Here is a 15,654-nt window from a genome sequence, read left to right as displayed (position 1 = left end):
GTCGCAAACTAGAAAGCCAGTCACATTCACGTTGTCCACGGGGAAGACAACAGTAAGTTAATCCAACTCAAAATCAGTGACCAAGACTATCAGCACCTTCATCTTCATTTTGGGATATTTTATTGAATTTGGACATTTGCTCACACAGCTCAGTAATTTACCATGGTGATGAGACATTAAATAGAGGCCTGACCTGCCCTTTTGTATAGATGTAAAAGATCCCACGACTCTTATTTGAAGAGCTGCCCCAGTGTTCTGGCCCATATTTATCCCTCCACCACTAAATACAGTATAGTAATTTATAACATTTCTATTCATGGGACCTTGCTGTGTTTGCCTACATCACAACAGTGACTATGCTTGAAAAGTACTTCATTGGCCATGAAGCACTTTGGGATGTCCTGATGACATGAAAGATGCTGTATAAATGCCAGTTCCAGTTCTTTATCAGTCTGGGTTGGATTTGAACCCTGATCCCCTAAGGTGAAAGGTCAGTGTTTAAATCACTTCTCTTCCAAAGATCTAGCTGCAGGTAATACATAAGTCATAAACTAACCAGCATGAGAAACAGTACAATACAACTACAGGCACTCACTGTATAAGAGACACCAGAGCTGGCAACCTCTGGACTCAACTTTAATTAATATCCAAGCCACAGGTGGAAAAAACTTTAAATTTTAAAAATTATTGAATTTATTCAGTACTTCCATTATTTCAAAACAAAAACCTTATTTAAAATTTTAAACTTCTACAGAAATTGATTAAGTGAAGCAGAATCAGATACTCAGTACATTGCTCAGTTCAGGTACTCAGTCAAGGACATGCACCCAGTGATAGATATTAGTACATTTACAAACTAAGACTGTCATCTGTACAACAAAGTCACTCAGTCTTAATACAATTTTAAAAATGAGCAAGAGGGTGCATTAGCAACTTAAACATGATCGAGACAGTCCGTAGGAATGTTTCACAGTCTTGTTTGTTGCATCCCATGTGGTCCCAGGCCCTAGGTACCTGCAGTGTTCATGATTATGAAAAGAGCCGCTTTCAAACAGTCCTGCAACAACCCATCTTCTACCCTTCAGAATTCGGACTGTACTCAATAATTTGATAAAACTGGTCATAAATTCAACATGGTTTCCAATGTAAAAAGTCCCACTGCACTCCTTGACTCTTCTCCCATTGCATTACTCAGTTATACACAAAACATCTAGAAACTATAAGCATTTCTCGACTTGAAGATGGTCCAATTTGTGAGGATTAAATCTGTGAAACAAATATTTAATGCAAGTAGGTAAACTCAAGCATCCTACTGTAAATCCTGTGAGACCAGTGATCTATCGCACCCCACGTTTCACAAAAGGTAAGCGGAGGGCCAACTACTCATCATCTTACACGGCACTCAGTCTGGGTGTTGTGCCCAATGGCCTGGTCTCAAATCAAACTGGAGCAATTAACAGGACAGCTAATGTCACTAGGGGCACTCAACAAGGTCCCCAACATGACATCGGTGGGAATTACCAGAATCTTTACAAACACAAAGGGGGGCAATTCTCAAATTAATCTGATTAAACTACTCTACAAATCCAGCGTAGGCTTTCCATGGATTTAAATACAGAGGCTGAATGTTCAAAGGTCGATGCTGTCTGTTAGGTGGATTTTGATAGTTTCCAGGCAACAAGACTCAAGTTATCAGCAGGACCAATGGGCAGTCTATGCAGGGACACGCACCTGGATTAGAAGGAGTGCATCAGAGAATCGAGCAACGCCCTCGGGAGCTGAATAGGATTCAGCTACAGGCCAGGACTCATGACATTAATGAGCCAGTTCCTTCATTAGTTTTTTAATGGGTCAGGAGTTAAACACTTATCACATACAGCCTACACCTGGAGCCATCACCCAGAGGGGTGTTTATTCAGTGTGAAAACTCCTGGAATAAGATGCAGGAGTAACATTCACTGGAACTGGTTACTGGATTGGAAGTTTCAGTCTGTGAAATGCAGTGATATTAGAAGCTAGCTTCTAAGTGTGGTCACATTCATCTTTTTAAATACGCCAGTGATTTTCCAAGACGAGGTGGTACAGTTTAAACAAGTGTAGCTACGGGATACACCAAGTACACCATTCCCACCACACCCAGCTGTCCCATGGTTCAAAGACATAACAGTCACACCTCATTCTGGTGGCACCATCATGAGGGGAAACCAGAGCCCACTCACTGTGATTTGTCTCACACTAAAGGTGGTGCCACAAGGTAGAAAGTAGGTGGGGGAGGAGTGTTCCAAGTCTCAGCTGTGGGGAGTGAGACCTAGCCCCCTGACTGCTTAGAGGAGGTTAACCAGAATGAAATCACAGCTGCTGCAAGGTCTTTGGGACATCAATAGAGTGAATATGCCTCAAAGAATAAAAAAAAATGGTTAGAAGTGTGAAAATGGGTTTCTTTCCAACCTCCTTGCTCAGAAAGGATTCCTAAATTGTTATTTTGGGAAGGGAAGATGAGAAAGAAGCAGGAAGATACTTAAAAGCTTCGGTTATGGACAGGCATCTCATTTGCTCATTCCTGGTAGCCATCTTGTATCATTACATCTTTTCACCAGCAGAGGTTGCTATTGATGCTGCCTTTAGTGAATTCTGGGAGGGCTGACATCACTGCTGTTCAACACAATGATACCCACAGAAATTTTTAAGTTGGATTCCTAATTAAACAAAATGTGCTTTTTTGATGAGCCAAAGCTTATGGAAAAATTAACCACAAATACAAATTCTTACCCAGCATGCAGTGGAAGAAAAGGGAATAGTGCCCCTAGTGGTGAACACATGTTACAGCTGAAACTATTGGGTTTCCTACAGTGGGGGAAGAGGTGCAGAGCTACAATAAATAAGGCTTTTGAAGTACATCCCTTTCCCATTCAATATCTGAGAATGGGCCAGACTCACCCTAGTGGGAAAATGCATTGCAAGCTGGATCTGTATCATATCGCAGCATGTGGATCATATTGTGGAGTTGCATCGCAGCAAACTATCGAAAAACACTTTCAAAACCCCTTAAATCAGAAGCTGGATTTAAATCTAATTTGCTGCTCTGTGCCAGCCCAGTGATACTCCCAGGATTTGTAACCCATCAAGGATTAAACACAACCACATCCCTAAATACACTAATTCTGCCTCCACATAAAAAAGATATAAAATGTAACACTAATTATTACAAACTGTTTAGCACATTAACACAAAAGTTTAAAGTTGGGGGCCAAGCTTGCCATCTGTTAGTGTCCCAGCAAGTTCCCTATCTCAGCTGTGCTGCTCAGGTCTGTTCAGGCTTTCTCCAGAGAGAATCAGCCCAGATTGGTCTTGGGCGCCATCTAGTGTCCACTACAAGAGCTGCACCTGCAAAGTCCAAGGGAATTGATGGCACAATGGGGGAAGCAGAGAAATAAAACTGGACAGTTTTACAAAAACTTCTTTAAATAATTTCAAGTATTTGAATCACCTTGTATGTTAATCAGCATTTCAATATTGAAAGACAATTTCCTAGATCAGATCCTGAATCCTTTGCACAATTGATTGAGTTGATGTATAAAATGAGATTATTCTGCATTAATCTCCCTCCCTACCAAAAAATTTAAAGTTGAATGAAAGATGTGAGGTTTGACTGAGATCACAAAGGAGGACAGGTCCGTCGCTGTTTAATTGTGGTTTCTGCAGTTCAGAGAGTCAATGCACAGACCTTTCTTCAAACGTATAGGGTGAGTGACAGAGCAGGTTGTTGTTAGTGTTGTCTACAAAAACCTGAAGAACGGAGTTTTCTTTTTTAGTAACAGTCAATGTTAAACCCGTCCTTCGTTACAGAGCCGCCAGCTACCTGGCTTTGGGCAGCCTGTTCCTCTCATTCGATTTGCTTTTCATCCCATTTGTCATTTTATTCAGCACACCATTGTGATTGGCCGATGACGCAGACTTAGATTCCCTCCTCCTGTCTTCCTCCTCTTCCTCAGTCCCATCGCTTTCTTCAACATCACTCCTTTCATCCTTGTCAATCTACAGCAGACCAAAAGAAAGTTTCACATTTTCTACAGGGAGGCTCACAATGTATTTATATTTTTAAATAATCAGTCATTTAGGCTATTTAAGTCTCAAGTTCCTCCACAAGCTTTCTGTTAATCTTGCAATATCCACCCCGGAAACTTTTCAGTCTCAGGGTCATGCTTATCCATGGAGGGAAATGGAACTGAAAGTGGGGAAGAAACGGCCTCTTTCACCGACCTGTTCTGGTTGAGGAATAGTCTGCACTCCTCCCCCAACCACCTGGAAACCAACAAGGTCAGGGGAGGGATATTAAACGTGATTAAGCATTGCTCAACTAAGCTGGATCTTTAAGCGGTCATGCATGAGACCTACAATTTCTAAAAGAATCTCAATGCTTCCTCAGGGACAATGTCTTCAGTAAATGTTTTGTTTCATTAAGTTCCTTGCAGCTCAGCACTGGATCACAGTTGGCCACACACAACACTCAGTTCAAAACCAGCCCCGAGCAATGAAACCAAGATCTTTCTAATGAGGGTCAAGGTTCCCACATGAGCCAGTTTCAGGTATCAATTCAGTGTTACCCTTAGTTTTAGCATTGGATATGAGGGCATCATTTAGATAGGTGTAGGATTAGGAGTGTGAGAAAATAATCAATGGGAATACAGTCGCTCTTGTGGCAATTGGAACAGCTCTGAACAAAAGCTCAGTTGGTCAGCTTGGGATCTAGTGGGACAAAGAGAAATGGTCAGTGCTAGAAATATACATCGGGTCATAAAAAGGAAAGGCAGGTAATTATCTGGAGTGCAAAGCCTTGGTCCATGATGATGGATGTGCTGTGTACACCATTTTCTGCTCTGGTTCCTAGTGGACATCAATTCATTGTGTAAGTGTGTCCCTTATTTGCCATTAATTGATACCAATTCACTAATCCCACTCAGTGGCTTGTGATGCACTAAGGTTGCTCTTCTGGCATTGGGATGATATTGTATGGGATGAAGGGGGTAGGTCGGTTTATGGGACAGAGATTTAGGATAGTCTATGGGATACACTTAGAATGTAAAATATTTTTTCCTTATACAGTGATTACAGTCTCCTAAATGTTAGAATTAGTGATCAGCCCAGACACACACCACAGCAGATTCAAACTCCATTTATAAATTACCATCTTCTCTCATTTAAGTGTTGCCATGATGGTTCTCAGGATAATTCTCACCTGGGCCTTCTAAAGTCTCTTGTTACACAGCAATGACCCTATAACATTCAACAATGGAAGGAGCCAGAGGTTTGGGCAGTTTACTGGATCATCTCACCCACTGCAAGAAGATTGACCTCCTTTTCCAAACTAATGGCTTGAGCTGGTGATCAACTGAGCCCAGTGAGCTGAGGTCAACAATCAATTGTGAACCTGACCCAACTCTGACAACCAACCAGGTTATGCAGCACTAACCCTAGTGTTGTAGATGTCACCTTCAAAGTCTGCTCGGCCTGCATTTCTAAATCACTTCCCGTGTCGCACGTATGATGAATAAATTACCTTCCCAACAAACACGAACTTGAATGCCATTCTTAGGATGAGGTAGGCCCAAAATATGTGCAACAGCTGCAGGACCATCAGGAGAAGATTGAAAAAATAGTAACCAAAGAAGGGCTGGAAAATCTCCATGGAGTAGTAGAAGGTGGTGTAAATTACCCTGCAAATGAAAGACGTCAACTGTTAGCAGCAAAGACGGGAAAAGAAAGTGTTAAACAAAGAGGAGATTTTGCTCTTGACCTTTAAAACCTTGACTCGTGGGTGTACTGGGATTCAGCTCAGTCTCATCTCTTTAGTGACACAAAGGGATTTTTTTGTCGGGGTGGAGGAAGGAAGGTGCTTGGATTTGGAGGGGGGAGTTGGGTGGTAAAAAAGGTGGATTCTCTGGCACAAGTCATGTGCATTGCTAAAGGGGTAAAGCTGGGGATACCATGGTCGGTACCACATAGGCCAGAGTTCTTGCCCACAGTTTCTCACCTATTGGGGTGGAAACCCTTCATGTGTCCCAGTGGTCAGCTCCTACTGGGCCATGTGCCAATCTTGTAGGTGAACTACATTCAAACTAAAGTACAGATCGGTAATCGAGCAGCTAAACATTCATTGACTAAAGGCCACACTACTCCGAAAAGGCCCACTTTACTCTCATCTTGGCCGTGTATTAGGTGAGACACAGAGTTAAGGGCCAGACCCCTAACCACATGCAGTGGGAAATAAAAGCCTATAGCTGCTCTCGGACATTTAACAGTTCCACTAACATTTGCCTGTCTAACCTCCGTTGTGAAATTGGTGCATTTGAAGAGACCCAAAAGAGAAAGGAGAGTTCCTGGAGATACCCTCCTGCCCCCTCCCCTCCCGAATGGCCACAAGCTCCACAAACACTATTACTGTGTTGTCTCAGTCGCTGCTGCTATCAGCACATTGGAGTCAAATATAGTTCAGGTTTTGAAGAATTTATAAATCGCCTTTCACGTCATCACACCCCAAAGCTCTTTACGACCAATAGATTACTTTTGAAGTGCAGATGTTGTATTTGAAGACGTGAAGGTATAGCTCCCACCTTCCTTGGCCAGGGGAGGGGGGCATGCTGTTTGAAAGTTGTTTTATTCTACCAATGCTGCAATAGTACAGGTTTCATTGTCGTCTTTTTTGCCTTCTCATTCATGGAAGGAGGAACAATATCATTTTTAATGATAATCACTCGGGTGACAAATCTGCATAGTTCTGAGGAAACAGTCTTAAACTGAGAAACCCCATTTGGGACTAAAACATCGAGAAACAGCAGAAAAATGCAACAGTCAACTTTGAATTAAGATTCAAAGCTTCCCTCAACCAATGCAGCCTGATCACTGCTGGAATCACCCATAACCCAGTAAACTTTAATACTGTGTAAAAGGTGCTAGTTGTTCCTTAACAAACTGGTCCCAAGCAGCTGCTGTTCCATTAAGGGCCTGATGGTGGCATCACTGAGCTCACATAATGTGGAGATGCCGGTGATGGACTGGGGTTGACAATTGTAAACAATTTTACAACACCAAGTTATAGTCCAGCAATTTTATTTTAAATTCACAAGCTTTCGGAGGCTACCTCCTTCCTCAGGTGAACGATGCGGAAAAAATCCGCATCGTTCACCTGAGGAAGGAGGTAGCCTCCGAAAGCTTGTGAATTTAAAATAAAATTGCTGGACTATAACTTGGTGTTGTAAAATTGTTTACAATTGAGCTCACATAGGCTGCTTTCCTCAACAGCACCGCCTGTGGGATGTCAGTGTTACTGCAGCCCTGACCAAGGCCCATTTTAAACCCCCAGTAACAAAGGCTGCAATGAACAGGATTCATGTCTCACTTTGTTTAGCTTCCAAGATCGGGCCTTTTCAAGGTAGTGTGGCTTTAGATCAATGAACGTTTAGGTGCTCGATTACTGATCTGTACATTAGTTTGAATGTAGTTCACCTACATTATTGGCACATGGCCCACTGGGACATATGATGGGTTTCCACCCAAAAGGTTAACTTGTCTTTACTCTGTCAGATGCTGATCGATAGGTGTGCGCTTCCGGCATTTTCTGTTCCAGATTTCTAGGGACGCATTTATCCTGATCCCGAGTAATGTCACTTGAGAAATGTTATATTCTCAAGTCCTGGGCTCTTCTCCCAATCCTGGATCGCACCCCACCCACAAACCAGTCTTCTGCTCTTTCTGATGGGAAGTAGTGCACAGTAAGAGGTACATGCAGATAGCCAAGGCCAGGATTAAGTGTCCATACGCTCCACACATCAGAGAGCAACAGGAACGATTGCCAAAGATTCAGAAAGAGCCCATGGGAAACCAAGTTATTGTTCCTCCCTTCTCCTCTGTTCATTTATCCTCCATGTATCTCAGCAGTTACCAAACAAAAGCAAACAGGTGCAAGGAATCTGCACTTCAAATTCAAGGATCGAGTACTAAAGAAAACATGTGCAGAACTGTGGGAGATTTCCCAATCTCGGAAGCTAAGCAAAGTCAGGGACATGAATCTTGTTCATTGTAACCTTTGTTATTGGGGATTTAAAATGGGCCTTAGTTGGGATTGCAGTAACACTGAGAATTTGCAGGGCTGTGGGGAAAGAGCAGGGGAGTGGGACTAATTGGATAGCTCTTTCAAAGAGCCGGCACAGGCACAATGGGCCGAATGGTCTCCTGCGCTGTATGATATTCTATGATTTCCTAGGGCTCCTGGAAAGGACCAGTCTAATGTTCAGTACAATTCCCAGCCCATGATTGACTAATCCCTTTGTCCTGGAGCAGTGGAGTTTCTAAATTAGCTTCAATAATAACAGAAAGAGAACTGTAGGTAGGTCTGGAAATCCCTCAATCACTACCTCCCCCAGTGAACATTCTCCAATTACCCAGAGTGGAAACACACCACATATGAAGTGAAGAAGCACTCACACATTTGGAAAGATGATGAGTCGTGTAATCAGAAAGACCACTGCAAAGGCCACAAACAGCGAGTCACAGGTCCTTCGCCATCTTGCATAGTTGAACATTTTTGCTGACTGTAAATTTAAAAACAAAAGACAAATGATTAATGAACCAAAACCATGTCCTGGAATCAGACCTCAAACTTAGGGTTTCTTTCAGACTCCTCCTGGAATGTTGGTTTGTAGAATCCTCAGTGATGGGCTGGGTCTGTCAGGATAGGACCCTCAGCAGGGACCCTTCAACTGGACCTTGGAATTGAACCGCTCATGTTGGGCCCCCGAGCTACCACATCTCACTCATGGATGGCTTCTGAAAATTCTCTAAACATGGCATGGATTTTAGTGAATCAGTCCTTTCGCTGGCCTCTCTGATGCTACAAAACTGGAGCGAGGGGCGGCGGCCGGGCGCCAGCAAGGGGCTGAGGAGCTTCAAATGGCTACGGGAATGGGTTTGTGAAGATATTTCACATACATTGCCCTGAACATCCAAATTCCAAACTGATCAGATCTAGGCAAAAGGGGACACATCCCGAAAGACCAGTGCAATATCAGTATCTGTGCAGCTCTGTATCTTTTAAAAACAGCTCACCTCCATAAGATAATCAGATGCATCATGGATCACCATCACCAGGGTCCCCACCCGGATGTAGTTTGCACAGTAGGAGAAGCCAATCAGAACGATGGTGGCAATGTGGTGAATGATCTGCTCCTTGTAGTCCTGCAGCAGGAGGAGAAAATCAAATCAATCCCAGGTTGACAGCTCAGCAGCGCACACAGCCCTTTGAATGGGGTCTTAATCAGCTTAGAAGCAGTCCTATGCCTTCAACAAATTAGTATCTCACACTCGTCAGGAAGACGATCTCTCCTGACATCCAGGATCAGCAGTCCCCAGAGTCTGCACATTTCTCACCAGCTTCTCTGTTACCAGCACCTGACCTCCTGGACCTGGGTTCAAATGAATTTGGCAGTTTCCATCCAGTTCTTTGTGGGCAAGTGCTACAGCCCCAATTTGCCAAAATCATTCAGTGAGGCCACAGGCGGCAACTGTGGGAAATGGAAAAATGTCACACTGGTGCAGGAGGGGTTACTTTTGGGAGGTTGGAGCTGAGGCACATGACTCAAATATTCTAATGCTCTCCAGGCCGGCGTCCCATAGAATGTAGAATTTATTCAGACTGGGTCAATCCTGACCCTCACTGTCCAGACTCACTTAGATGCAGTACTGAGTGGTGGTTGTTCGCACGCAGGGAACTCTTTACCCCAGCAAAGATGGTAGGGGGGTAAAAATTAATATCACAACTCCACCTAATGTGGGACTTTGTTTATTTCACTAAAATCCCAGAAAAAGTGCTCATGAACCTGTTTAAATGAAGATGAGAACCAACAGGAAAGATCTCCTGCATTGTACATCTGAAAACATGGCGTAAAAATAAAATACCTGCATTTATATAGCACCCAAATCACATGGGAATATCCCAAAATGTTTCATACACTGGAAAGGCGGCCAGAGCACAGAAAAACTTGCCCGACCAAGCTGAAATTAAGACTCATTGCACTGCCTCCTACTTGAATTCTCTCTCAGGATTCAAAGCTGGAACTCCTCATCCCTCAGTCTTCCGTTCCTTCTGCAATCTGCAGGCTTTTCAAACCAAAGTTTGGTGTCACCTAACCAATACTTCCCCAGTTATCTCAACTCCTCTGCACTTTCCAACCTTGCTTGGGACCTGCTCTGTAGGACTGGGCCCTTCACCTGGTGCCTGGACTGTGGCATCTATAAAGACAACTTCAAGTTCAGCTGTTGATCTTACTATAAATATTTAATTATTGAGGCTCCTGAAGTCCCTACTCAGGATGATTGCAACAATCAAATAAGTTTCAGAAATGTAGCCAGTTCTGAATTGTTTCATCAAACTGGTCACCCAACTACAAACACCCAGCCCAGCAGGCCTGTCCCACAGGAGCTGCCTCAAACATTTCAGACTCTGACACCAATAGTTATTTGGTGACGCAAAAGCGATTTTATTGAGACTGAATGCAGCCACAGTGCTCGGCTGCACTGGCCTAGGGTGGGAGGCGAAATTCAAGTTCCCGTCACTGATTCAATTCCCTTACGTTGCATGATGCTGAAACAAGACGCTGAAAGATCACCGCATCCCATCGATAATTGAGTCAGTGGCTCTTGATCTATAGAAACTAGTCACACCATTTGTATTAAACATTCCTTTCCAAAGTGCGCCCATTGTGTTTGTAAACCATAGTAACCTTTATCATAGAAATAATTCAAAGCGGTTATGATTTTTAAAAAAAAAATCTAGACCACAGATAAATCAGACATGGAGATAATGGAATGATATAAAATCTGGGATTGAGAGATGATTGTTTAAAGATAGTGTCAAACGCAGTGTCAGATTAAGTCTACAAACCAATTCCATTAATCCACTGCTTACAGAATATTTAACACCTGCCCATCAGAACTCACCACCTGGCTGTCCTTACATTACAGGGAACTTATACCAGTGGGCAAGCTTTTTAACATTGAACATCAGCGATGGTCCAGCTGGTCACTTACCTTCCTCTTTACATCCAACGAGACCCTGAAGAGGAGGGACCAGTAGAAGGCCAGTTCGATCATATAGTACCAGTACTGGGAGGGCAGCAGCACCTGAAACAGAAGCAGCAGCTTCAGAGAGAGAAATGGGGCTAAACACCGAAACCCGAAGTGAGTTCAGAGAGCATGAATTAGAGCACGCTGGTATATTTTATATAAAAAAAAACGCACACAAGAAAACAGGGCTAAACACTAAACCAAATATAAAAAAGATTTGACCCCTCCCCACAAAAAGGGGGGAGGGGACAATCAGAAAGGCAATGACATTCTGGGATTGCCCCAGAACCAAGAACACATGTCACGGTGCAGGAATTGCATTTTTAATCTTTTCTGCAGGATTATGATCACAAGATGAGGGGAGCTATTGGGCCCAATCCAGCTCACCCATCCAGAGGGAAAGAAACCTCAGCTCTCAGACACAGCAACTGTTTCTTAAACAATTCCAGGGTTTTGCATCCATCACTCTTCCTGATATCAGTCCTAAATTGCCCTTTCCACAGGATGTGGGCGACACCGGCCAGGCAGCATTTATTGCTCTAAATAAGAGTGAACCACAGTGTGGGCCAGACCAGGTGGCAGGTCCATTTCTATGAAGGACATTAGTTGGGTTTTCACAATCCAGCAGCTTTCGTGTTCATTTGCTCTGGCCATCCCATAAATTACCAGATTTATTGAAGTCAATTTCAATTGCCATGGTGATTTGAACTAATGACCTCTAGGTTGCCAGTCCAATAACCATTCAATACTGTACCCCTTATCTACACCATAATCCTTTATAGAACTAGAATGTCACCTCAGAAACTAAAAGAGCCCCAGTTTCTCCAGTCTTCACCACAACTCAATCCTTTTGATGCTAGGGGATCAACCTTGTGGCTCTGCACCATCTCTCTGGCCCAACGGTGCCGTTTCGGTCACTGAGACACAGAACAGTGTTCAAGGTGCAGTCCGATCAGCATTTTGCGCAGTTTAAGTTCGAATTGCTCTGACTTACACTGAGTGGATTTAACAATATCAATCCAACATGTTGAGGACATTGCTGGGGGATGGGCAGCCCACATGGGGTTAAAATATTTAATTTGGTAGAGTAGAGTACATACTTGCTGAGGGTATCCTTTCCAGCACTCCTGTTGATCCCAGAACCATGGTTTCTGTAAACAAAAGACAAGTGCGTTGCAATGACTGACGCAGATTGGATAGGTGGGTGAAGGAAAAGGGAATAAAAGGATATGGGAACAGGGCAAATAAACTAGATTAAAAATATTTGCTTGCATAGACTGGTTGGGCCGAATGGTCTGTTTCCCTGTTGTAACTTCTATGTATTTCTATAACCAGTTCTGGATTTCTCATCACTGACACATCTTTGATAGATTTTTTTTAAATTCATTCATGGGATGTGGGCATCGCTGGCGAGGCCGGCATTTATTGCCCATCGCTAATTGCCCTTGAAGGTGGTGGTGAGCTGCCTTCTTGAACTGCTGCAGTCCGTGTGGTGAAGGTTCTCCCACAGTGCTGTTAGGAAGGGAGTTCCAGGATTTTGACCCAGCGACGATGAAGGAACGGCGATATATTTCCAAGTCGGGATGGTGTAGGACTTGGAGGGGAATGTGCAGGTGCTGTTGTTCCCATGTACCTGCTGCTCTTGTCCTTCTAGGTGGTAGAGGTCGCAGGTTTGGGAGGTGCTGTCGAAGAAGCCTTGGCGAGTTGCTGCAGTGCATCCTGTGGATGGTACACACTGCAGCCACAGTGCGCCGGTGGTGAAGGGAGTGAATGTTTAGGGCGGTGGATGGGGTGCCAATCAAGCGGGCTGCTTTGTCCTGGATGGTGTCGAGCTTCTTGTGTGTTGTTGGAGCTGCACTCATCCAGGCAAGTGGAGAGTATTCCATCGCACTCCTGACTTGTGCCTTGTAGATGGTGGAAAGGCTTTGGGGAGTCAGGAGGCGAGTCACTCGCCGCAGAATACCCAGCCTCTGACCTGCTCTTGTAGCCACAGTATTTATATGACTGGCCCAGTTAAGTTTCTGGTCAATGGTGACCCCCAGCATGTTGATGGTGGGGGATTCGGCGATGGTAATCCCATTGAATGTCAAGGACCCAACAACTGAAGCTGGTCGCAGCCAACTGGGCTCATGCTGGAAACTTGAGGTTTGGTTTAGTAATATTGTTGCACGTGGTTACACTCAAGGGTCCTCGTGTTCAGGATAGTAGAAAAGCACTCGATAGATATCAGAGTGCTTCTCTTCCCCTTTTTCCTCCCCTCTTTAGGTCTTCCCTCCCTTAGGATTCATCAGCGCAGACTGCAGGTAAGCACGTACAGCCTCTGCTAGGTTAGTTCATGAGCAGCTTCTGTGAGGTATGTATGGGTGGGGCAGGAGGCTCGGCTGCCACCCCCTCCTTGGTTGGGGATACACCTCGGATGGTGTCAGCTCAGACAGGAATGAGAACTTAACACCTGGAAGATCTGTGGTTAAACCCTCCCCTCTACGGAGCAACAAGTTGTTCTGCAAAGTGGTTTTGGAGACCAGGAAGTGATTTTACTTGCACACACCCTTTCTCTTGCATCTGCAAAGCACAATTACTACAGAACAGTTATCCAGTTCAAATAGTTTACGTTATTGGATGTGCTCACATGGTGCCATTGGGTTGGAACAAGCCTTACATTCTGTGTAAAACCCAACAGAAGTGAAGTCACAACTCCCCCAGTGGGCTGGTCACAAAAGCAACATGGCAGAGGCTTGGAGGGCGAGGTACTGCAAGGCAGACTGTGCCAGAACTGTAACCCAGTCAGGGTCAGCACCTGGGAAATCCACACCCCAGGAGTCAGCGCCTTCAGGAAAGGAGGAGGGGAAATGATCAGCGTTATTACGAATCTTCTGCCATATTGAATACTGTCTGCTCCCGACAACAAGCACTTGAGTGGGCAGCTCTCTATCTGCACCTTAATATAAAACACTTATCTGGAGACCAATTAGAACTTTAAACTAAAGTACAGAACAGTTAAAACTGATCAGTAAAACCTAAACATTATAAAACGCCTCATGAAAGCTCAGAATATCACCACTTCACGTTTGTCACCTTCTTCTCCAATATCCTGCTGTGAAACATTGGGTGTTTCATTGGGACACGGCCGAGTTTCAACAAACTGTCACGGTGTAAAAAAAATAACCGTCAGGAGTCAGTAGAGGTCTCCATAGTAATCCCAAGAGAAGGGGAGAGAGGGCAGTTTCTGGAACTGGGTTTGCATGCCAAGCACTTTAAAGCTTGGGCCTCTTTCCAACACAGCAGACAAACAGGAGGATTTATACTTACATCAAGAAGCACACAGAGCCCAGCAACAAAAGCAAGCAGGTAAAACGTAAACCTCCAACTGCAACAAAGAGAAATAGATGTAAGTGATCCCAGCCTGGGGCTCAGAGGCATGAGTTGTCGGAGCCAGTCAAAATAAAACAAAAAGGAAGAGCCCCTTCACTCAGTCTAAACATCTACTGATAAATATTAAGCAGACTGTTTCACTGCGTATAATTTACAAGTGGTCTCCTATAAACCATGTGAGTGAACAAAGGCCAATATCAGTCGGAATCTGGAATGGACAATCCAGGAACGTCAATGATGTAAAACAGAGATCAGAAGTCTGGTTTTTCCCCCACTTGTATCTGCATGATGTAGAGACTTTAGTTACTGAAAATGTATCAGAAAAGGAAACAACAAACTCAAGCAATGATTCCTCCTCCTCCCACACCCCCCCAACCCTCCTCCTCCTCCTCCTCCCACACCCCCCCAACCCTCCTCCTCCCCCTACCCCCATCGATGTTTTAAGAATCAATGTCGACTTTCCCATGAAAGCCACAATGTGTTACCTCGATTATCGTTCTATATTCCTTCATCCACGTATTTAATTTATATTTCTCAGCTTTCTAAAATCAAGATATTTATGGTACAACAGGCGGCATTATCAAATTGGAGTTACACATGTGGGGTTTAGGAGTGATGACAGAGGGGGATTGTGGAGTTTAGTAGTAATTATTGGGGGTGCTGGATTTTGGTAGCAGTTCTGGGATATGGCAGTATTGCAGATGGGGAACCTGGGTATAGGGCAGACAAGACAAAAGTAGGCGAACAGAGCAGGTTGTGAGCGAATTCAGGAGGACAACCAGGTTAGTGGAATGGGTGGGCAGATGTAATTAATGTGGGAGAAGTGTGAGGTAATGCACCTCGGGAGGAAAAGCAAGGAACACAAGTCAGTGGAAAGACATCAAGGTGTGTTAATGAACAGAGAGGCCAAGGAGGTCAAATACAAAATTCCTTGAAAAGGGAGTGTGCAGGTAAATAAAGGCTTTAAAAAAAAAACTAGAAGAATTTTCGATTTTATAAATAGTGGCATAGAATACAAGAGGTAATGGTGACTTTCTACAAGGCACAGATTGTGTAGTTTTGGGTGGCCTATTATTGAAAGGAATTTAAAGCCAGTGTTCATTCACCAGGATATCAGATGAGAAACTAGAGACACAAACTATTTCCACTGGCGAAGAAATTTAA

General features: G+C 44.0%; 1 protein-coding gene across 1 annotated transcript in view; it reads right to left on the bottom strand.

Annotated features, from left to right (window-relative positions):
* Positions 1 to 103: 103 nt before the first annotated feature.
* LOC137299449 (ceramide synthase 2-like) overlaps positions 104 to 15,654 on the bottom strand; it is a 54,214-nt gene continuing 38,663 nt past the window's right edge. The window contains exons 5-11 of the mRNA XM_067968184.1: positions 14,428 to 14,485; positions 12,219 to 12,269; positions 11,083 to 11,175; positions 9,103 to 9,231; positions 8,482 to 8,588; positions 5,558 to 5,714; positions 104 to 4,035 (exon numbers count right to left, since the gene is read on the bottom strand). Of these exons, the coding sequence (XP_067824285.1) occupies positions 3,856 to 4,035; positions 5,558 to 5,714; positions 8,482 to 8,588; positions 9,103 to 9,231; positions 11,083 to 11,175; positions 12,219 to 12,269; positions 14,428 to 14,485 (775 nt within the window). The 3' untranslated portion in view covers positions 104 to 3,855. The remainder of the gene's footprint in view (positions 4,036 to 5,557; positions 5,715 to 8,481; positions 8,589 to 9,102; positions 9,232 to 11,082; positions 11,176 to 12,218; positions 12,270 to 14,427; positions 14,486 to 15,654) is intronic.

This window comes from Heptranchias perlo, chromosome 29, assembly GCF_035084215.1.
Source record: "Heptranchias perlo isolate sHepPer1 chromosome 29, sHepPer1.hap1, whole genome shotgun sequence".
Lineage (NCBI taxonomy): Eukaryota > Metazoa > Chordata > Chondrichthyes > Hexanchiformes > Hexanchidae > Heptranchias > Heptranchias perlo.
The sequence above is the reverse complement of the archived record's forward strand: the minus strand, read 5'-3'. Positions and strand labels throughout refer to the sequence as shown.